The sequence below is a fragment of the Dendrobates tinctorius genome, unplaced genomic scaffold, assembly GCF_039654945.1.
Source record: "Dendrobates tinctorius isolate UK_male_01 unplaced genomic scaffold, ASM3965494v1 ptg000063l, whole genome shotgun sequence".
Taxonomy (NCBI): domain Eukaryota; kingdom Metazoa; phylum Chordata; class Amphibia; order Anura; family Dendrobatidae; genus Dendrobates; species Dendrobates tinctorius.
This window is the reverse complement of record NW_027361731.1, coordinates 9223835-9247406: the sequence shown is the minus strand read 5'-3', so window position 1 is coordinate 9247406 and position 23572 is coordinate 9223835. Positions and strand designations below refer to the sequence as shown.

The window sequence follows — 23572 nt, the reverse complement described above, 5'->3', positions numbered from 1 at the left end:
GGTTTGTCTGAATCCATGTTATCAGTGTATGTGCGAGAGACGAGAGACAGACGACCGCAGTTTTACTGTGTGTGTCCAGCGTCAGTTCCACAGGGGGATAGAGAGCCAAGGGGATCTGTGACAGAAGCTGGGGGTATACGGGTGTATGCAGAGTACACACAGGGGTCTGTGACCGAAGCTGGGGGTATACGGTGTTTGCAGCATACAGAGAGTGGTCTGCAACCGAAGCTGGGGCTATACGGTTGTATACAGCATACACAGAGGGGTCTGTAACTGAAGCTGGGGGTATACAGTTGTATACAGTGTACACAGAGGGGTCTGTGACCGAAGCTGGAAGTATACGGGTGTATACAGCATACACAGAGGGGTCTGAGACCGAAGCTAGGGGTATACTGGTCTATACAGCGTGCACACAAGGCTCCACTCCGTACACATCTGTATTGCCAAGTTTTTAACACTAAGATTCAGATACGGCTTTAAAGAAGGGTACTACTTGCAATATAACGCAATTTTATTTTAAAGTGCAAAATTAAAGGAATAGTATGATTGAATCGTGTGATTGTGTACACTTTTGTATATTTTAAGATAAAAAGGTTGAGTACATAAAAAGATTAAAGACATATAATGATTAAGTACATATACTCACATCATCCATCACTAAGAGGCTTTTAAACATCATCCGCCTGGAAATTCAGAGAAGCAACACCAACACAGAGAACCTCTGGGAGATTCACAACACTGCATGGGCGTCCCCAATTATGCAGGTATCACCACACTGTACATGTACAGGTACCCCAAGATGTTTCTCTGGTCTTATATAGTGATGCACACTATGTAGTAACTCTAGTTTCACCCTGCCCTTCCAGTGGCCAGCTTTCAAGGTCGGAGGAAACTGAGATACCATGGAACCATCAGACAATGGGCTGTAAACCCTTAGAATGTAAAAGCCACAAGGATTAGATAAAACCACCACAGACAGAGGTTAAATAAACCTTAATGTTTTACAATAACAAGCAACATATAGAAACTTAGAACTATTTGTGAAACAACAGTTCTCAAGATTGTGTCACTGTGAGCATTCTCTGTCTAATGGTAAATGTTTGACCAGAAATACAGCTATGTAATGGTCTGAATGCATTCTGCATATTTCAATTTGGACTCAAAATAGCCATTTTTATATTCGCACTGCAACCTCGTGCACAGGCGGCTCCGCTCCACATACCTCGTACACACACGGCTCCGCTCCGTACACCTCGTACACACACGGCTCCGCTCCGTACGCCTCGTACACACACGGCTCCGCTCCGTACGCCTCGTACACACACGGCTCCGCTCCGTACGCCTCGTACACACACGACTCCGCTCCGTACGCCTCGTACACACACGGCTCCGCTCCGTACGCCTCGTACACACACGGCTCCGCTCCGTACGCCTCGTACACACACGGCTCCGCTCCGTACGCCTCGTTCACACACGGCTCCGCTCCGTACGCCTCGTACACACACGGCTCCGCTCCGTACGCCTCGTACACACACGGCTCCGCTCCGTACGCCTCGTACACACACGGCTCCGCTCCGTACGCCTCGTACACACACGGCTCCGCTCCGTACGCCTCGTACACACACGGCTCCGCTCCGCACGCCTCGCACACACACGGCTCCGCTCCGCACGCCTCGCACACACACGGCTCCGCTCCGCACGCACACACGGCTCCGCTCCGCACACACACACGGCTCCGCTCCGCACACACACACGGCTCCGCTCCGCACACACACACGGCTCCGCTCCGCACACACACACGGCTCCGCTCCGCACACACACACGGCTCCGCTCCGCACACCTCGTACACACACGGCTCCGCTCCGCACACCTCGTACACACACGGCTCCGCTCCGCACACCTCGTACACACACGGCTCCGCTCCGTACACCTCGTACACACACGGCTCCGCTCCATACACACATAAACTTCCCCTCATCCAGCACCATGACAACCAGCACAGCAGAGTCCTGCATACACTGAGGCCCCTGATCATGTGACCCCTAACTCCTCCCCTCCTGTGACCTCATCACAGGTCCTGTGCGCACAGAGCAGCCATATATGTGGAGTGCGGCTCTGCGGGTGGAGGTCGGTGCTGGAGGCTCCATTATTCTCTATGTGGAGTGCGGCTCTGCGGGTGGAGGTCAGTGCTGGAGGCTCCATTATTCTCTATGTGGAGTGCGGCTCTGCGGGTGGAGGCTCCATTATTCTCTATGTGGAGTGTGGCTCTGCGGGTGGAGGTCAGTGCTGGAGGCTCCATTATTCTCTATGTGGAGTGCGGCTCTGCGGGTGGAGGTCGGTGCTGGAGGCTCCATTATTCTCTCTGTGGAGTGTGGCTCCGCGTGGTGGAGGTCAGTGCTGGAGGCTCCATTATTCTCTATGTGGAGTGTGGCTCTGCGGGTGGAGGTCGGTGCCGGAGGCTCCATTATTCTCTATGTGGAGTGCGGCTCTGTGGGTGGAGGTCGGTGCCGGAGGCTCCATTATTCTCTATGTGGAGTGTTGCTCTGCGGGTGGAGGTCAGTGCTGGAGGCTCCATTATTCTCTATGTGGAGTGCGGCTCTGCGGGTGGAGGTCGGTGCTGGAGGCTCCATTATTCTCTATGTGGAGTGCGGCTCTGCGGGTGGAGGTCGGTGCTGGAGGCTCCATTATTCTCTATGTGGAGTGCGGCTCTGCGGGTGGAGGTCGGTGCTGGAGACTCCATTATTCTCTATGTGGAGTGTGGCTCTGCGGGTGGAGGTCGGTGCCGGAGGCTCCATTATTCTCTATGTGGAGTGCGGCTCTGCGGGTGGAGGTCAGTGCTGGAGGCTCCATTATTCTCTATGTGGAGTGCGGCTCTGCGGGTGGAGGCTCCATTATTCTCTATGTGGAGTGTGGCTCTGCGGGTGGACGTCGGTGCTGGAGGCTCCATTATTCTCTATGTGGAGTGTGGCTCTGCGGGTGGAGGTCAGTGCTGGAGGCTCCATTATTCTCTATGTGGAGTGCGGCTCTGCGGGTGGAGGTCGGTGCTGGAGGCTCCATTATTCTCTCTGTGGAGTGTGGCTCCGCGTGGTGGAGGTCAGTGCTGGAGGCTCCATTATTCTCTATGTGGAGTGTGGCTCTGCGGGTGGAGGTCAGTGCTGGAGGCTCCATTATTCTCTATGTGGAGTGCGGCTCTGCGGGTGGAGGTCGGTGCTGGAGGCTCCATTATTCTCTATGTGGAGTGTGGCTCCGCGTGGTGGAGGTCAGTGCTGGAGGCTCCATTATTCTCTATGTGGAGTGCGGCTCTGCGGGTGGAGGTCGGTGCTGGAGGCTCCATTATTCTCTATGTGGAGTGCGGCTCTGCGGGTGGAGGTCGGTGCTGGAGACTCCATTATTCTCTATGTGGAGTGTGGCTCTGCGGGTGGAGGTCGGTGCTGGAGGCTCCATTATTCTCTATGTGGAGTGCGGCTCTGCGGGTGGAGGTCGGTGCTGGAGGCTCCATTATTCTCTATATGGAGTGCGGCTCTGCGGGTGGAGGTTGGTGCTGGAGGCTCCATTATTCTCTATGTGGAGTGCGGCTTTGCGGGTGGAGGTCGGTGCTGGAGGCTCCATTATTCTCTATGTGGAGTGCGGCTCTGCGGGTGGAGGTCGGTGCTGGAGGCTCCATTATTCTCTATGTGGGGGGATGTGGAGATTCCCCATTACTGGCGCATTAATGCTAGAAATATATTGCACAGGGGATATCGCAGCCAATTCCCATAAGAAGAATCCCGGAAACACAGAATTAAAAATGATTCTTTCTCCGCAGTTTCTATAGGACTTAATACTTTCCTGATTTCGGAGAGTAATAGAAATACGGCAGAAAACAGGAAGAAAGTTCAGAGAAGAAGCTTCATAGAAAGACATTGAAGTTACAGACGCCATTTAACTCTTGGGGAGAAAGTGATTCCAGCACTTTACTGAGTAAATCCCACCAGGACTGTAGCAGGTAAAGACTCCAATATCCACAGGTGTCCCTTCTAATTGGGGGAATCTATCACCTCTAATAATCCTCGGACAGTTCTGACAAACACTGGAAAGTGCCCCTTTATGGAGGTGACAGAAAGTCTGTTTAGTCTCTTTAGCTTCATAGTATCAACTCTAATCCAATGGTGAGAGAGCGATTTATCCCGAAGAGTCACAAATTGTGGGGTTGTTATAATATGTTATATTTAGGGTGTTTTACTCCTTTTCCGCTGATGGATATGAACGACCCAACTATGAAAGTTGGGAACCAAGGAAACATGTATTATTCTCATAGTATCGGGCCCCCAGACACAGTATATTGTTTTTCTTGTAACATATGGAAGCTTATGGGAAAATGCCCCCAAAAAACATCATATCAAGAGAAAAAAAAACATTGTACACCTACTGTAGATATTGGCATCAAATAACTTCTGTCTTGATGTTCTTACAAAAAATCTTTTATAAAAGCCTCAAACTTCTGTGTGTGACTCAGAGCTGAGATCTAACGTGATTGAAGATTACAGTGCGGGGAAGACGGGAAACCTTCATATAGACGGCCGGTGGGGATGGAGTCAGCGACGGACTCTGGACAAATGTGTTTCTAGAGCCGTAGTAGAAGATGAAGATGTCGTCCTCATCATGAAGGAGTTATTTCTCCTGTCACGTGTAATGAATATCTCCTGCAGTATTGCTAATGCCGATTCCAGTGTCGGTAAATGAGACGAGAATTAGCGTTATGGAAGATGAGTCTATGAGAAACGTGTTCAGCTGCCGACTCCGAGGAAGAAACTGCTTGTTGTCTGTGGCCTAAATATATAGGTTTTATTAGTAGATGTTATAGAAGAACGCAGTATGTTGTAAAATAATAAAAAATACCATTGCTGCTTGGGTCTCCACCTGTCTCTGTATTTCCTGGTCATTCCCAACAATCTTGTGATTCCTACAGATAATCAGTTGCTGAAGCAGTGAGTAACAAAGCCAGTGATTGGGAGCATGGAGGAGATGTCTTAGCAATTCAACCTACGTTCCAGTCCATAAAAGACTAAAGAATACAACATCTACACGTTCTATCTCCTGATATGATTCCTTTAATATTTCCAACTAGCTGAAGAGCCTGGCATTGCCCAGACATAGTAACTAAGGGTTATAACAAATTATAATGACTTTCCTCCTTCCCGTAGTCCAGTGCCCATATACCCATCATGCATATCCACCATCTCATAGTCCCATGATCATATTTCCATTATACATATCATCCATCCCACAGTTCTGTTCCCAAATACCCGTTATGGCTTCATCTTCGCCTTGCCAACCATTCTGACATAACCGTCATAATTGCGTAATTGGAATTACTCATGTTGCCGGTCTTGGAGGTAAACCATGGAAGCATGAACAAAAGGCAAACAGTCTTACAGCAACACAAAAACAGTCCTTAGCTGGGCTTGGTTCCTTCAGGTCCTGTGCACACACAGGCCAGGGCAATGTCCAGTCCGGAGGCTCCTTCTTGAGCCATACATACAGGAGGGCTTCTCCTTCTTTTGCACAGAGACCACTCTCACACTGTCTCACCTGGACACATGGAAGTCTGTGCACACTGCCAGACTCTCAAACACTCATTCACATGTGCAACACACCTTAGCTAGCTGTAACCACTCCCTGTTACCTATCACATGGCTTGTCACATGATCATGACCTCATCACAGGTCCTCAAAATTCACAACCACACACATATCTTCAGGACAAACTGGGTACAGTGAGCACCCCTCACCACGGAACGAGGTAAATGGGTAGCCAGTCCCTCCCATCTCTCACAGCTACCCGCAACCCGGACCCATGTGCACTAAAGACAAAATACTCCGGGTTGCATCGCAGGGAGCATCCAACCCTGTGACACATACCTCCCATTAACCACACGACCACCAGTCGCACCACAATATATAGATAATTGTATTATTACACAGGATTTTTATGATGTTACATTGGCTCATCTTCTCATTCAGATCTCTATAATATCGGATCCTCTCAGTGAAGATCTTCTGCAAAAGAAAGTTTTCCTGATTTACCCATCAAAGATGGATATGGACAGAGACAAGATGGTGGAGAGGATATTACACCTCACCCTAGAGATCCTCTTCCGGCTTACTGGAGAGGTGAGAGATTCTGATGACGTCACATTACATCATTCTTATCTATGGGAATAACAGATGGACAGAACTGGAGAGGTGAGGACTCTGGAAATGTCTGTAGTGAGTTTTATTAATGTGTCTCTCCATAACCAGGATTACACAGTAGTGAAGAAGACCTCTAGTGAGCGCTGTCAGGACCCTGAGTCTGAGAGATGCGGAAGAACCCTGAGCCCAATCACGGGGCCTCCACCTCAGCCCCTGATACATGAGGACATCAATGACCAGAAGATCCTAGAACTCACCTACAAGATGATTGAGCTGCTGACTGGAGAGGTGACACAGCTGGGAATGCTGGGACATTATACAGTAACGCTATGAAGGGATCGGGGGGATGACGGTATCATTGTATGTGTCAGGTTCCTTTAAGGTGTCAGGATGTTGCTGTCTATTTCTCTGTGGAGGAGTGGGAGTATTTAGAAGGACACAAAGATGTATACAAGGACGTCATGATGGAGGTTCCCCAGCCCCTCACATCATCAGGTAATAGACAGGACTAAATGCACTCGGCCTATAATTATCTGTATGTAAAGAATGAATTCAGTCCCTGTATGTGTTTCCTGCAGATCTATCCAGTAAGAGGACAACACCAGAGAGATGTCCCGGTTCTCTTCTTCCACAGGACTGTAAACAAGAAGATCCCAATGTTCCTCAGGATCATCAGGTAGATGGAGAGAAGGTGTCATGAGATCTCCCCTATGATGTGTAGACGGCTGTGAAGGTCTTGTGCTCAGTCTTGTTTTATCCACCAGTATTATATGTTTTATACTTGTGTAATGAGAGCGGTGGAGATGGCAGGATTGGAGCTGATCATAGATGTGTCTTCTCCATCCATCAGTGACTTTTACAATATTTGTTTCAGGGTGAAGATCTGACCCATATTAATACTACAGAGACATATGTGAGGGTTGTTGAGTGGTGTAAAGAGGAGATTCCTATATATGACTACCCAGGTGAGTAGTAACTACTAAAGGCAGAGAAGTCACAGATTCTTCTCAGTCACCGTCTGTAGCTGCTGTATCGATCATCTATTCCATTTGTATCAGTGTAGGGTTCGTGGGCCGAGCTGGGGGGTGGGGGGTAGTCCCTCTTCTTACCGCGCAGAGATGTAACAGAGACAAGATGGAGGCAGGTTCTGGGTGCAATAGGTCCAAGTTTATTTTCACTCGCCGTCCGCCTGACGGCCTCAGAAGCACACCACACTTCCTTCACCTCACGGCCCTCCGTTTCCAGGGCCGCTTCCCACACACCGTACGTTACACTGGGGACGTGTATGCATACACCGTCCCCTCTTTACTCGTCGACGCTCCTGACAGGTCCGTCACTGTGGCCGCCTTAGGCCCGTAAACCAACAGCGCTTCTACTGTTCAGTCGTCGTGTCAAATACGGTGTCTTACACCCTGTGCCTTGTCCCTTCTGCGGTTCTTCCTGTCAGGACCACCCCCCTGACGTTCTCTTTCCTCAGTCCCCCTGGTCTGGTTCTCCTCAGCGAGCACGAACTGTCGTAGTCCTCCTGTCACCTGAGCTCCCCCTGGGGACTGGAATCTTCTGGAACCCTCCCTCAGTATTTATATCTTTCCCTGTTCCCTGTAACTCCGCCCCCCCATGACCAACGGTTTCCTAGCCCTAAGCTGCTGTCAAGTCCTTTTCCTCACACTTCCCCCCCTGCCACCTTGTGGTCACCCAGGGTACTGCCTATCACTTTTACTGCCCAGCTGTTATCCATCTGTTATAACTGACAAGTACGTCTGTCCGTCAGGTCACTGTCCCTACATCACAATCGTGTGATCACCATTTTGCCTCTAGACCACAACATTCTGCTCCATTTGGAAATGTTGAAATTACTTTGTGAACTTGTTAAATCCTTTTCTATAGAACTTAAAACCTGGAGTATCCACCTACCCGCTGGGATTAGAATACTCTGACCACTACCTACCAAGATCTGTAAACTACAAAGCCAAATGGCATAGAATGTGCTGACAAGTTAGACAATCACTTGAAGAAAAATATTATAATGGGCCTTTTAGAGAAAGCGGAGGGTAATGATGCTGATGGCTTCCTAGATTCCTGATATCTTATTGGATGAATCTCCCTTCTCTCCCTTCTGTGCTGCTGAATGTGCTCATATGGTCCCTACAAGACCAGGTCCAGTCTTTCTGGCCAAAAGTTACTTTTATGATTGACAACATTAAATGTGCAGTGAGGCCAAGTGGGAATTTCTGTACAATAACAACAGAGTTTCTCTTTATCCTGACTTTTCAATTTCTTTTAAAATCAACTAACTTCAAGGAGGATTATGATCACCTATATAAAAAACATTACACTCACTTCTCCCATGATATATCTCTAAGGCCTCTTTCACACATCAGTGTTTCGCCGTCAGGCGCGATCTGGCTATTTTTACAAAAACCGGATCCGGCGAAATGCAATGCCGGATCCGGTTTTTCACCATTGACTTGCATTAGCGCTGGATCACGCCGGATGGTCATGCGTTTCGTCCGGTTTTGTCCGGATCCGGCAATGTGTCGCAATCCGGCGTCTGGAAAAAAACTGCAACTGTAACGTTTGTTTGTCTCCGGCGGAAAAGCCGGACCCGCCGGATCCGGCGCGTCCGGCTTTTTCACACAATGAAAGTCTATGAGCGCCGCGATTTTTGGTCTGAGCATGCTCAGTAGCCCTGCCCACAGCACACATATATAAAATCATGACAGTGGGACCCTCAGCCACAGCCAACATGCCACCCAAGAGAGGAGACAGCCGCAGGAGAAGGCAGGAGACTAGTGCACCACCAGCACCACAACCCCAAATGGAACGAAGGGACCATGGTGACCATGCGGAGGGGAGTCCACCAGCAGATGACAGACGGTAATTGTCAAATCCCCCATTCCTCAAAACTAGGGCCATGGAATATCAATATATTCAGTGGCCCTTTGTTTCTCTTTATTCACCAGCAGAAGACTCCCTATAGATGCAGCAGCAACAACAGGAGTGGAGACTGGCCAGCAGGAGTACACCACAACTTCTGGGAGCCCTCCCTCACATCGTCAGCGTTTGACGGTAAGTTTTTATTTCCAAAATCCATCATCTCTGGAATATATGTCTATTCATTGCCTTTTATTTCAAAACAGGAATCACAAGCTGAAGATGAGCTCCCAGAAGAAGAAGGAAGGGGTGGACAGACACCTGGAGTGGGCTCACAATTGGTAAGTTTCCTGCATCAAACGCAGAAACACATCACACTACACACAACACATAGAAAACAATGTAGCGCAGATATCACACAGCAAACACATATGCCAACATCCAAAGACATTATTTTTTTGGTTATCTTTTCTAGTCTTCCCAATCTGGTGCTCGGCCAAGAGGTCCTCGCAGTGCCTCCCAGGGTCGTCGGCGACAGCGAGGCGGCGGTCACCAGCGTGTAAGTATAAATATTTTTGCTTTGTTTTTTTTGCACTTTATTTCATTTCTTTTGTGGAGGCTAATTATGGTATTTTTGTCTTTTTCTTTAACAGCCTTCACAGCGTGCTCCCAACTCTGACGGTGAGGATGGAGGGATTGATGTGGACCACCTCATCGATCTTGTTAGAGAAAGGAAGCCGCTTTGGAATATGGCTGACCGCCGGCATGCTGATCTAATTGTGACCCGACGGCTCTGGGAGGAAATCTGTTCGCTCCTTGTGGACCGCTGGGAGAACCTTGATGCTCGGGCCCAGATTCAAGAGCGTAAGTATATACAGTTCCCGTTGCTTGATGTCAAGCAGTGTTTCCCGAACTCCAGTCCTCGTGGTACCCACGGGTCATGTTTTCAGGATTTCCTTTTGTGCAACACTATGGAAATCCTGAAAACATGACCCGTTGGGAACCACTAGGACTGGAGTTTGTGAAACACTGATGTTGTATACTAACCACTTTGTGCTTTCTCGTTTCAGGGGAGAGAATTGTGAAGCGGTGGCGGTCTGTGAGGGATCGTTTCAAGAAGGAGCTCAACAAAGAGATGCGGGCCCCGAGTGAATCTGGAGGACGCAGGAGCAAGTACAAGTACGCCCGAGCCCTGTCGTTCCTCCGGGCAACAATGGTCACCAGAAGGTAAATATGAAACATCCCATGTAAAAAAAAAAATGTTTACATGTCTAATTTTTTTTTTCAGCCAGGGCCAATGGCATGTCAGTATATTAATTGTATTTTTTGTTCCACAGCACGGTGAGCAGCTCTCGGGAGCCTGCACGATTGGACCCTTCTGAGGCGATCCCTGAGGAGACCGCCACCGAGGGACACTTCGACCGCCCCGGTACATCTGCACCTTCCCACACATTACAGCCATCTGTCCCATCCACCAGCGCAGGAGCATCGTGGCCGCCTACATTACATGAAGCTGCTGGTGAGGAGATCGCTTTCCCTTTATCCCACCCTTCTGCCCCTGCCACCTCTAGTACACCTGCGGGTACTGGGCGGCAGCAACAGAGGGGTCAGGAAAAGAGCTATGCCCCAGAGTTCTTGCATCTAAATGCATCTTTCCAGAACTATCTCAAAGTCTTGTCAGAGCAAATCTCCACAGGCTTTCAGCAGATCAACTCCGGCATTCTGGAGTTGAAGACACTTCTGCAAACAATGCATTCAGAAGCAAGATCTTCTCCAAACCACACCTTTTTCAGGTCTGTTGTGGAGCGCATGGCAGCGCTATCTCCTACCCAGCAGATGCATGTAATGCATTCGTGCCACGGTGCTCTACAGCAGGTTACCTCCCAACCTCCACCTCCCACCACAGTAGTTCCTCCACCTGTCCCTCCTCCCCCTCCTATTCCGTACCAGCAACCTCCCCACTTCCAGCAACCTGCCCCATACCAAACTCCTTCCCCCTACCATTTCTCAACCACATCATCTGCTACTCCAGTCCCTGCCCAATCCTCCAATCCACCACCCACCACCTCTTCTGCCTCCCACATGTCCACCCATTCTCTTGCTTTTTCCACCCCTTCATCTCTAACTGTTCCTTCCCCACCACGCTCCCAGTCGTCTCTTTACACTCCCAGTGTCGAAGTGTCCCGCAGCCCCTCCAGCAGTATTTCCACCCCACACTACACTAATTTATAAATGTGTATTAAAATAAAAATGAAAAAAATTTTTTGCAATTAACAGTTAATTAAAAAAAAAATTTTTCAATAAAAGTTAAAGTATTGGTTTACAATCGTTGTCTGTCTTTTATTTCTGCGGCGAACTATGGTATAAAAAAAGGTTAAGTACAGGGTAGACAAAAGGTAAAAAGGTATACAAAACCAGGTACATAACTGTGGGTAAAAGGTACATAACTTTTACCTTTTGGCCACAGTTGTGTTCCTGGTTGTCTTTTAGACAAAGTCTTTCACCTTTTACCAATAGTTGTGTATCTTGTTGGGGATTTCCTAACAAAAGTTGTGTACATTGTTAAAAGGTGAAAGACTTTGCCTAAAACACAACCAGGTACACAACTGTGGTCAAAAGGAAAAAATAGTTAGACCACAAGATAGCCAACTTTGTTTGGAAAAGGTATATACTGTTGGTACAGAAGGTACACAACTTTGGTTAAGGGCAGAAATTTATCAAACTCTGTCATCCTGCCAGTCTATTCTGCTTTGAGGTGACATAAAGTATTCTGCAAAATTGTCCCTCATTACTGAAACCGTCACAGAACTTCTATTGGTAATGTTCTGGTAATCTTGCAAGGTGGTTTCTTCAGAGGTGTCCTCAATGGAAATGGGTTCCTTGCACATAACAAAATTGTGGAGTACCACGCAAGCTTTGATCACCTCGTCAACAGTTTCTGTCATAGAATCATAGAGTTGGAAGGGACCTCCTGGGCCATCTGTTCCAAACCCCTGCTCAAAGCAGGATTCGCTAAATCATCCCAGTCAGATGTCTGTCCAGCCTCTGTTTGAAGACTTCCATTGAAGGAGAACACACCACTTCTCGTGGCAGCCTGTTCCACTCATTGATCACTCTAACTGTCAAAAAGTTTTTTCTACTATCTAATCTGTGTCTCCTCCCATTCAGTTTCATCCCATTGCTTCTAGTCTTTCCTTGTGCAAATAAGAATAAAGTTGATCCTTCTACAATGTGACAGCCCTTTAGATATTTGTAGACAGCTATTAAGTCTCCTCTCAGTCTTCTCTTTTGCAAACTAAACATTCCCAAATCCTGCAACCTTTCCTCATAAGACAGGGTTTGCAGACCGGTCACCATTCTGGTCGCTCTTTTCTGAACTTGCTCCAGTTTGTTGATGTCTTTTTTTTAAAATGTGGTGCCCAAAACTGGACACAATATTCCAGATGAGGTCTGACCAAAGAGGAGTAGAGGGAAATAATGACTTCACGTGATCTCGACTGTATGCTTCTGTTAATACATCCTAGAATTGCATTTGCCTTTTTTGCTGCCGCATCACACTGTTGACTCATATTCAGTCTGTGATCTATTAGTATACCCAAGTCTTTTTCACATGTGCTGCCACTTAGCCCTATTCCTCCCATTCTGTATATGCTTTTTTCATTTTTATTTCCCAGATGTAGTACTTTGCATTTCTCCCTGTTAAAAACCATTCTGTTAGTTGCTGCCCACTTCTCCAGTTTATTTATATCTTTTTGAATCCTCTCTCTCTCTTTAGTATTAGCTATCCCTCCTAGCTTTGTGTCATCAGCAAATTTAATCAGTTTACCCTCAATTCCTTCATCTAAATCGTTGATAAAGATGTTGAACAATACAGGGCCCAGGACAGAGCCCTGTGGTACCCCACTTGAGACATTCTTCCAACTGGATGTGCAGCCATTTACGATCACTCTTTGGGTCCGATCACTAAGCCAGTTAAGAATCCACCTAACAGTTGCCTTGTCCATTCCATACTTAGTCATTTTTTCAATAAGGATTGTATGAGAGACTTTGTCAAATGCTTTGCTGAAGTCAAGATATACTATATCTACAGCATTTCCTTGATCCACCCAATCAGTGATTCTGTCATAGAAGGAAATTAAGTTAGTCTGACATGACTTATTAGTTACAAACCCATGCTGACTCTGTTTAATCACTTCATTCTTATCCAGGTACTGACATACATGTTGTTTAATAATTTGTTCAAAGATCTTTCCTGGTATAGAAGTCAGACTCACCGGCCTATAGTTGCCTGGGTCCACCTTCTTCCCCTTTTTGAAGATAGGAACAACATTTGTGTAGACTATATACTGTATCTGTCTTGTTAGATGTTACTTGTTGTATCTGTTGTTATATATTATATTGCCTCTTTGCCACAAAGAATTCCTTGTATATATGTAATATGTACTTGGCGATAATAAATTTGATTGATTGAAATTGATTTGCTCTTCTCCAGTCTTCTGGCACTTCTCCTGTTCTCCAAGAATTTTCAAAGATTATGGAGAGGGGTTCAAAAATTTCTTCTGCTATCTCCTTCAGTACTCTGGGGTGTAATTCATCTGGACCTGGAGACTTGAATTCATTTAGGTTAGCTAAGTGTTTCCTCACTATCTTTCTGTTTATAGATATCATGGATTCTTCTATTCCCTTAATAGGACAGTGAATAACAGTTGATGTTACATTTCCTTTCTGAGAGAAAACAGATGCAAAATAGGAATTTAAAAGTTCAGCCTTCTCAACATCCTGTCTTACCATTTCATCATTTTCATCCTGTAAAAATCCTATAGCATCTTTGACTTTTCTTTTACTTTTGACATATCCCCAAAATCCTTTATTATTGCTTTTGACATCTTTAGATAATCTGATTTGTGCCCTGCAGGTTCTGCAGACAGCATTATACTCTTCTTTAGATATGCCTCCCTCTTTCCATTTTATAAACATTTCTTTCTTCCTTTTTAGCATGTGCTTAAGTTCTGTGTTCATCCATCCTGGTTTCCTTAAATGCTTCCTATTCTTCCCTCTTTTTGGAATTGTTAACAATTGTGCTTTGAGAATTTCATTTTTCAAGATTTCCCATTCTTCCTGGACATTTTTGTCTTTAAGGATATCCAGCCATTGGATCCCTGCAATTCTCTTTCTGAATCCCTTAAAATCTGCCTTTCCGAAATCTAACCTTGACGTCTGAGTCTTCACAGGTCTTCCGCTTCTAGTTATCCAAAATTCTAAAATAGCATGGTCGCTACCTCCTAGGGTCCCAGCCACTTTTACCTCCTCAACCTCAACCTTTTACCTCCTCTCCCATGCATGAGACCGTGACAAAGATGTGCAGTACTGTCAGTGACTGGCTACTTCATCCTAAATGTGAGAGGGAGCGCTATCGAAAGTCCTTCCTTCCTGCTGCAGTTAGGCTGTATAACCAGCACTGTCCAAAACTGAGAATGACCCAAACAGAGAACTGATAGATCCAAAGTTATGACAGTCCGGTTACATTTTTTTTTTTTTCGTATATGTACCTACCTACTGTCAATATAATGCCTTTATGCATCTGTATCTGTACTTGTTCCTGCCTTGCTGCTGTAAAGGTACTGTCACACCTATCGATGCACCAGCAATCCCGACCAGCGATATGACGCGGTCAGGATCGCTGGTACATCGCTAAGTGGTCGCTAGTGAGCTGCCACACAGGAAGATCTCACTAGCGACATCGCTGGGGACGGGGGTCGCTACTTACCTGTCACACCAGGCGATCCTGCGTCCACCCGCCCGGCTCCACGCGTCGCTCGTCCTCACAGCAGGAAGCGCCACAGGAAGCTGACGACGAGAAACAGTCCTGAACGTTCTCGCGCGATCAGCGATAACCAGCAGGGGAGCCGGTCGTAGGTAAGTATCAGACACAGCGATATCGCTAGCAATATCGCTATAACGTCACTAGTTATAGCGTTATTGCTAGCGATATCGCTTAGTGTGACATGCCCTTAATGCTCTGAATTTCCCCATGGTGGGACGATTAAAGGATTATCTTATCTTATCTTATTTCCTCCCTGTTTGTAAGGATTAGATCCAAGGTAGCAGTTCCCCTTGTTTTCTCCCTTACCTTTTGGAAGATAAAGTTGTCAGCAAGAGAGGATAAGAATTTCCTTGACCTGTTAGTTTTGCCTGAGAGAGATTCCCAACAAATGTCTGGATAGTTGAAATCTCCCATGACAACTATGTCATATTTTTTGGAGAACTTGGCCATTTGATGCATAAAGAGTTCATCCATATCTTCAGCTTGCACAGGCGGCCTGTAGTAAATGCCTACAATGGTGTCCTTTCCATTGTTCTGTCCTTGTATTCTTACCCAAACAGTTTCCACAGAACTCCCAGTCTCTGAAGCTTCAATCTCTGTGCAGATATACGCGTTTCTAACATACAATGCGACACCTCCTCCTCGTTTATCAAGTCTGTTTCTTGCAAATAAGTTGTATCCTTCTAGTCTTGTATTCCAATCATGTGTATTGTCCCACCAAGTTTCAGTGATTCCAATGACATCATATTTCTTTTCTTGTGTTAGTAGTTCCAATTCTCCTTGTTTGTTGCCCATGCTTTGTGCATTAGTATAGAAACATTTTAGTTTGTGATTGGTTTCTCTTTCTCCAATATTTTTATTATTTAGATTCTTTTGTCTTTGTTCTTCCTTTCCACTTCTAATAGCAGAGTTCTCAATAGCATTTGTCAGGTGTATGGCTTTTTCGGGTCTTTTGCTTCCCTTCCCATGTTGTTCTAGTTTAAAGCTCTCCTTACAAGTGTAGCAAGGCGACTTCCAAATACATGCTTTCCAGTCTTCGTAAGGTGCACCCCATCTCTAGCAAGTAGTCCATCGTATAAGTAATTCACTCCGTGATCCAGAAATCCAAATCGCTGCTGACGGCAACATCGACGTAGCCAGTTGTTCACCTGCAGAATCTTATTCCACCTCCTTGCTCCATGGCCATCCACTGGGAGGATGGAAGAGAAGACCACCTGCGCTCCCAGTTCTTTCAGTTTCTTACCTAAGTCTTCAAAGTCTCTGCAGATGGTTTCCAGGTCATTTCTTGCGGTGTCATTTGTCCCCACATGTAGTAGCAGGAATGGGTAGTCATCAGTAGGTCTGAAGAGTCCTGATATCCTGTCAGACACATCTTTAATTTTTGCACCTGGAAGACAGCACATTTCTCTTGTAGTTATATCCGGTCTGCAGATAGCGGCCTCTGTTCCTCTCAACAGGGAATCCCCCATGACCACCACTCTCCGTTTCTTCTTCACAACATTTTTCTTTCTCCATCCAGGAGGACTCTGAAGGCGTACAAGGTTGCTGTTTGTTGGCAAAGTCTTATCCTGATGTATTTCTTCATCGTTTTCTTGCGTGAGAGCCTGGTACTGGTTCCTGAGCAGTATGGGTGCTGACTGCCTCCTGATCCTCCTGCTTCTCTGGGTCACATGTCTCCATCCCTCTGTTTCTTCAGGTGCACTTCGAATTTCTTCTCTTTCTGTAACATGAAGAGATAATTCTGCTCTGTCCAAGAACTCTTCACCTTCCTTAATGATCTTCAACGTAGCTAACCTCTCCGAGATTTTGCAACTTTTCCTCCAACAGGGACACAAGCTTGCATTTGTGGCATGTGAAGTTTGGCTTTTCCACTGGTAAGTCTGTGAACATGTAGCAAGAAATGCAGCTTACCAAATGGCTCCTGGCCTCTTCCATATTGAGATTTCTTAAAAACGATGAAAGATGAGCCAAAATTTGCACGCCGATCGGCGCGCGGTTTTCCGATTTCCACTTTTCAGCTGCAACGGCCAAAACCCAGTGATCGTTGAGCTCGCGGAGACTCGTCACTTATCCCAGAAGGCACTGGGAATATGCAAATGATCTCAAGACTCTTCCCCTGGTTTTGAGGTTGATCGCAGTCAATAGGATACGCCATTTGGCTGTCAGAATACCAAAGTCACATTCCACCATTCTTCTTGCTCTTGTTAGCCGGTAACTAAAAATGTGTTTTGTTCTTGTCAATCCTCTGCTACAGTAGGGTTTCAAAAGGTGTTCTGAAAGCTGGAATGCTTCATCCCCTACACAGACAAAAGGCATAGGTAGACCAGATGTTTGCGGCAGCGGTCTAGGGGGTGGGAACTGGAAGGTGTTTCCATACAGTTTACGCCCCATGGCAGACAGTTTGAAAACTTGAGAGTCATTGGAGCGGCCATAGGCCCCAATATCAACAGCAATAAATTTGTATTCCGTGTCAGCGATGGCCATGAGGACAATGGAAAAATATTTCTTGTAATTGAAATATTCCGATCCCGATCCTGCTGGCTTTACAATGCGGATATGTTTCCCGTCCACAGCGCCCAAGCAGTTCGGAAACTGACATATCTGTAGAAACTTTTCAGAAATTTCAATCCACCTCTCTGTTGTGGGCTCTGGTAAAAACTCATCAACTAAGGAGTCCCACAGTGCACGGCATGTGTGCTTCACTATTCCAGATATGGTTGAAATCCCGAGTCTGTACTGGAAATGCAGTGACGAAAGGGATTCTCCAGTTGCAAGATATCTGTGGGGAATTACAAAACAATAAATTAGTTAAAAATCACAGTATTACATACCAAAACTCAGCTATAACATTTGAAGATACAAACTACCACCAGCAAGATTGCAGTGAAAGTGTGCTCTGATGCGAGCATATCCAATAAATGTGGCTTACCTTAAAGTCACCATCAGACGCTCTGCGAGTGAAACAGAGAAGCGGCAATAGGTGTCCGCTTTTCTTATGAGGTGTGCAATGTGCTCCACCAAGTAATCAAAATTCTCCATTTTCATCCGAACATATCCAAAAAATTTCTCCGGGTTTCATCTAAGATCCATGCAGAGTGTAGAATAGACCCCACGCGTCATTCTCTTGGCTGTGATGGGGTGGATCCACAAACGGCGTCACTTATGCCTGATGCGCTGCTGTCTCACTCTCTCCTTCTCCAGAACAATCGCCCTCAAACAATTCGCCTCCGCTGTAAAATCCACCAAATTCTTCAAAATATTTGCAATCACAACATCTATCTTCCCCAGTCACTTGATCTCTCCAACCTGCAGTTTCTCCTCTACAACCTGTCAAAGATGGGCTGTAGGAACACGGTATATATAGATTTCCGCAGCCAATCCCGTTTCGAAGGCTTCAAGGGGCGTTTTTAAAAACCGGATTCGGCGTAATCCGGTGGGAAACGGATGAGACGGATCCAGTTTTTGGTCTGATGACCAAGACGGATCCGGCAGAAAACCGGATCCGTCACATTCAGTTTTACATAACATTTGCCGGATCCGGCGCTTCGGTGCGATGCCGGATCGCGCCTGACGGCGAAAAACTGATGTGTGAAAGTAGCCTAAGCTGTGCGTGGCTGATGGCTAGAATATACATTTATTCACGCCTGCAGAAGGTGTTGGCATGGCTTAAGCCCTGGTTTCATGGATTCACTCCACATCATAAATTTCATTATCTTTTCAATCCTAAGGAATTCAGATTTCTGCACAATCTCTCCTGAAATGGGGAGCACTAATACATTCTCTACTCTTATCTTTGACTATTAGTTATGAGCGAGCATACTTGTTAATGCTCTGTGCTCAGCGAGCGCTGAGCATTTCCAGGATTGTTCGGTGGGAGTTCGGGTTTACAACCTGCATGTTTGGCGCTCTTTAGAGCACCAATCAACATGCAGGGATTGTGTGAGACGTACTGTAATGCCGCAGCCATGTTGGTTGTGGCATTACAGTGATTGGTTGGCAGCACAGAGTCATCAGGTCTATATCAGACCTGGTGCAGCCCTGCTCGTCACATTCTGCTCCGGAATCAGCAAGTGTAGGGAGATGTTATGATTGAGTCACTGTAGGAGGCAAAAACAGAAATGCTAGCTAAGTCCAGAAAACCAGAGAAGTTGGCAGCTATCGGATTGCAGACCCCTGAACCTATCAACACAACTAGCAGTAGCCGTGGGGGGTTCCTACGATGCCCTAGACCCCTCGATCACAGCCGGAGAATTAAATAGGCCTAAAGAAAGAAAGGGGAAATCTAAACTGCCCCAGAGCAGACCCCAAAGCAATAGGCAGCCCCCAACATATAATGACGGTGAAGCAAGATGAAAATACTAACACAGACAGAAAGATAGACTGAGCAAAGAGGGGCCCAAGCTAACTAGATAGAAAAGGACAGGAAGGCTGCTGTCTGCAATCCGTGAAAAACCCTATGAAAATCAGAGCCAACAGACTGACAGTGAAAAAGGCCCTGAAGACGCTAGGCTTCAAAAAAGCTATGTCAGTACTCAGGAATATACTGAAGACAGAGCTACAGGCAAAAGGAGATTCAGCTCACCCCAGCAGGGAATGGCAGAATACTGAAAAGCAAGGAAAACAAAAAACAAAACAAAAAGCTAACAGGCAAAACAGAAAACTTAGCTTTAGAGGAGCAGGAATCAGACTGGTATCCTAGAAGTCCACAGAGAAATCACCCGCAGGGCAGAAGGGCGTCGGCAGCCTTATATCCAGTCCGTGACTCCACTCAGCCAGTCATCCTCATTAGACTCAGGTGCCTGATAATCAGTCTCATTACCTTCCTTTACCAGAATAGGGAGTTCACCAGACCCCAGTGACGAAGGGGAAAATGAACTCACAACAGGGAGAGTTGCTGCCGACATAGGGTCAGATTTGGGAGTTTCAAAGTAAGGCTATGTGCACACGTAGTTTTAGGTGCTGCGGATTTGGAAAAATCCGCAGGTAAATCCACAGGTCAAAAGACCTGCGGTTTACCTGCGGATTAGTCTTCGGTTTAGCCCTGCGGTTTCACACCTCTACAATGGAGAAGGTGTGAAACTGCTGCAGATTCCGCACAAAGAATTGACATGCTGTGGATTTGAACCCGCAGCAAATCTATGCGGAACAATCCGCAGCATGTGCACAGCGTTTTTCAGTTTACCATTGAAAACAATGATACTGTACAACGCACCTAAATCTGCTGCGGACCCGCAGCAGAATCCGCAACGTGTGCACATAGCCTAAGTGTGGATATACGATTATTGAATACACAAATCTAGCTAAATCAACAGTCCTTCTAAGGACTAATCACGGGCTATATAGATTGCAGTGCAAGGTAGGCAGGCATTGTATGTGGCATACTTCATTGCATACATCAAGAGGGTCCATTCCAGTACTGTCTCCTGCTGCCTATTACATATGTTGACCATATATACATAGCACCAAATATCAGTGGCCAGGAATAATTTTTTTTGCATCATAATCCTGATTATTTTATTCAAAAGCAACTCCGAGCACACGCTGTTTTTCTCCATTTGCTTGTTGGCACTGCAGCATACAGCCAGATCCTTTTCATAGTACAACATGAAAATCCAGATATTTTAAACAGGTTTGCCTGTTCCAGCCATCACATCTGAGTGCATAGAAAATTCTGCCATTTTTGTGGTACAGTAAAAAAATTTTTGGAGTGTCTTATACAATTTGCTGACAAAATAATATTTAGCTACAGGGAAGATATTTTACACTGGGTTTTGTCCGCCACACAGATCGCATATCATTGTGCTCAAAATTGTCATTTGAGGCCTCAATATAATTTTTTTGTTGTGTCTTAGCCTACTTATTGACAAAATTTTGCTGCTCCCCCCCCCAACAAAAAAAAAATACAGGCCAGATATCTGAAAGTGGGCTATCTGCGTGACATGCCTCATCTATCTGTGGACTAAAAAATTGGGGCTTTTCAGGCCTTCGTTCAACTGTTTTTGCTGTGTCATGGCCTAGTTATTGACACTATGTTGCTGTAAAAAATAAATATACAGGCCACACATTTTAAAAGTATTGTATTTCAATCACCCGCCTCATCTATCTGTGGGCTACAAATTGTGGCATTTGAGGCCTACATTCAACTGTTTTTGCTGTGTCTTAGTCTAGTTATTGACAGCAGCTGAAAAAAAAAATGTTAGCTTCAGGGCAGATATTTGAAACTCTGGTATTTCCACACATGGATCACATATAACTTTGCTCCAAATTCAATCATCTATAGTGAACGTGGAAAATAATGTAGTCCATTTAAAATGGGCAAGGCGCATGGCAATGAGCGGGGAACTGGACATAATGGTGCATGCAGAGGCCGAGGCCATGGGCAAGCTGAAATTGGTCCACAGCAAACACCCACATCTTCTCGCTCGTCCTTCCTGTTACATTTACTATTGACCCGCAGAAACACACCATTATTGAACCTAAAGCAGTGTAAATAGGTTGGTTGGATAGCGGATAATGCTTCTCTTCAGTTTGCCACTACCACCAGCGCCCCGTTTTCCACACGGTCAAGTCGTAGTGCCGTGAGTGTGGACTGCATAGTCCTCACCCTGATTCTCCTTCCTCCCACAATGCCGAGTGCCCGAAGACAACTGATCCCACACTTGGACACTAGGAAGAGCTGTTCACTTTTCCATTAACAGATTTGGGCATCTCTCCTGGTCCACTTGAAGCAGGGCAAGAGGAGAAGCTAGAGCAAGTTCAGAAAAGAGCGACCAGAATGGTGACCTGTCTGCAAACCCTGTCTTATGAGGAAAGGTTGCAGGAGTTGGGAATGTTTAGCTTGCAGAAGAGAAGACTGAGAGGAGACTAGATAGCTGTCTACAAATATCTCAAGGTCTGTCACATTGTAGAAGGATCATCTTTATTCTCATTTGCGCAAGGAAAGACTAGAAGCAATGGGATGAAACTGAATGGGAGGAGACACAGATTAGACATTAGGAAAAACTTTTTGACAGTTAGAGTGATCAATGAGTGGAACAGTCTGCCACAAGAGGTGGTGAGTTCTCCTTCAATAGAAGTCTTCAAACAGTGGCTGGACAGACATCTGTCTGGGATGATTTAGCGAATCCTGCTTTGAGCAGGGGGTTGGACGAGATGGCCCAGGAGGTCCCTTCCAACTCTACGATTCTATCTATCATTCGAGATCCCATTTAGCGATGCCCAAATATTTGAGCAGCGACGGTCACACAAAGGCGACAGTGGAAGCATGTCACAAGAGGTGGATGATGAGACCCAATTGTCAGAAACTCAGGAGGAGGACCAGGGTGCAGAAGAGGAGATAGTGGATAATATAGTAACTGACCCAAGCTGGTAGGAGGACATGCAGAGCGAGGACAACAGCACACAGGGGGAGGGAGGCGCAGCACCCCAACAGATAGGAAGAAGCAGTGTGGTGGTCGCAGACAGAAGGCGGACAACCGTTCCTCGTAACACCAACACAACGGATGTTGGCAGTACAACTGTTAGGTGTTATGATGAGTCACCGAAGGAGGAAAAAACAAAGTACTAGCTAAGTCCAGAAAAACCAGAGAGGTTGGCAGCTATCGGATTGCAGACCCCTGAACCTATCCACAACAACTAGCAGTAGCCGTGGGGGGTTCCTACGGTGCCCTAGACCCCTCGATCACAGCCGGAGAACTACATAGCCTAAAGACAGAAAGGGGAAAAACTAAACTGCCCCAGAGCAGACCCCAAAGCAATAGGCAGCCCCCAACATATAATGACGGTGAAGCAAGATGAAAACACTAACACAGATAGAAAGATAGGTCGAGCAAATGATGGGGCCCAAGCTAACTAAATAGGACAGGATAGGAAAGCTGCTGTCTGCCATCCGCAAAAACCCTATCCAAAATGTGCCAACCGACTGATAGGAAAAACAGGCCCTGAAGTCGCTAGGCTTCAAAAGACTAAATCAGCACTCAGGTATATTCTGAAGACAGAGCAAAAGATCAACAGATCAGAGACAAAAATGGAATTCAGCTCACCCCCACCCGGGGATGGCAGAACTCTCAAAAAACAAGGCAAAACAAAAACAAAACTGAAGAGTACAAAGCAGAGCAGAAAAACTTAGCTTTGAGACGCAGGAATCAGACTGATCTCCAAGAATCCAGCAGGATCACCAGCAAGGCAGAAGGGCGTCGGCTGCCTTATATCCAGTCCTCAATTCTAGTCACCCAGTCATCATCTAGCTGCCCAGGTGTTTGGTAATCAGCCTCACTACCTTCCTTCACCAGAGGAGGGAGTTCATCAGACCTCAACGGTGAAGGGAAAAATGAACTCACAACAGTACCTCCCCATTGGGTCACCGAACCCTCATCCATGCCACCAGGGCGATCCGGGTGAGCCCGATGAAAGGCACTCACCAATCTTTCGGCATGAATATCAGAGGCAGAGACCCAGGAATTATCCTCCTGACCATAACCCTTCCACTTAACCAAATACTGGAGTCTCCGTCTAGCCAGATGGGAATCCAGTATCTTCTCTACCTCATATTCCATGTTACCTTCAACCAATACAGGGTCAGGAGGTGCCACCACAGGAACTACTGGTTCAACAAACCTCTTCAACAAGGACTTATGAAACACATTATGAATTTTAAATTTGACAGGAAGAGCCAACCGAAAAGAGACCGGATTAATAATCT

The 23572-nt window shown here is 46.3% G+C and overlaps 1 protein-coding gene across 3 annotated transcripts in view; it reads left to right on the top strand.

The window, feature by feature from the left end:
• The first annotated feature begins 3062 nt into the window (after nucleotides 1–3062).
• Nucleotides 3063–23572, top strand: part of LOC141094209 (uncharacterized) — a 32118-nt gene continuing 11608 nt past the window's right edge. Inside the window, exons 1-14 of one of the 3 annotated variants that reach the window (XM_073580003.1) lie at nucleotides 3063–3093; nucleotides 3806–3985; nucleotides 6003–6152; nucleotides 6282–6461; nucleotides 6545–6668; nucleotides 6752–6849; nucleotides 7048–7138; nucleotides 8897–9050; nucleotides 9140–9242; nucleotides 9314–9388; nucleotides 9523–9606; nucleotides 9701–9911; nucleotides 10118–10274; nucleotides 10385–11362. In XM_073580003.1, the coding sequence (XP_073436104.1) occupies nucleotides 6075–6152; nucleotides 6282–6461; nucleotides 6545–6668; nucleotides 6752–6849; nucleotides 7048–7138; nucleotides 8897–9050; nucleotides 9140–9242; nucleotides 9314–9388; nucleotides 9523–9606; nucleotides 9701–9911; nucleotides 10118–10274; nucleotides 10385–11279 (2250 nt within the window). In that variant the 5' untranslated portion in view covers nucleotides 3063–3093; nucleotides 3806–3985; nucleotides 6003–6074 and the 3' untranslated portion in view covers nucleotides 11280–11362. Of the gene's footprint in view, nucleotides 3094–3805; nucleotides 3986–6002; nucleotides 6153–6281; nucleotides 6462–6544; nucleotides 6669–6751; nucleotides 6850–7047; nucleotides 7139–8896; nucleotides 9051–9136; nucleotides 9243–9313; nucleotides 9389–9522; nucleotides 9607–9700; nucleotides 9912–10117; nucleotides 10275–10384; nucleotides 11363–23572 lie in introns of those variants that run through there. The other 2 variants (XM_073580002.1, XM_073580001.1) reach the window with 2 other exon arrangements.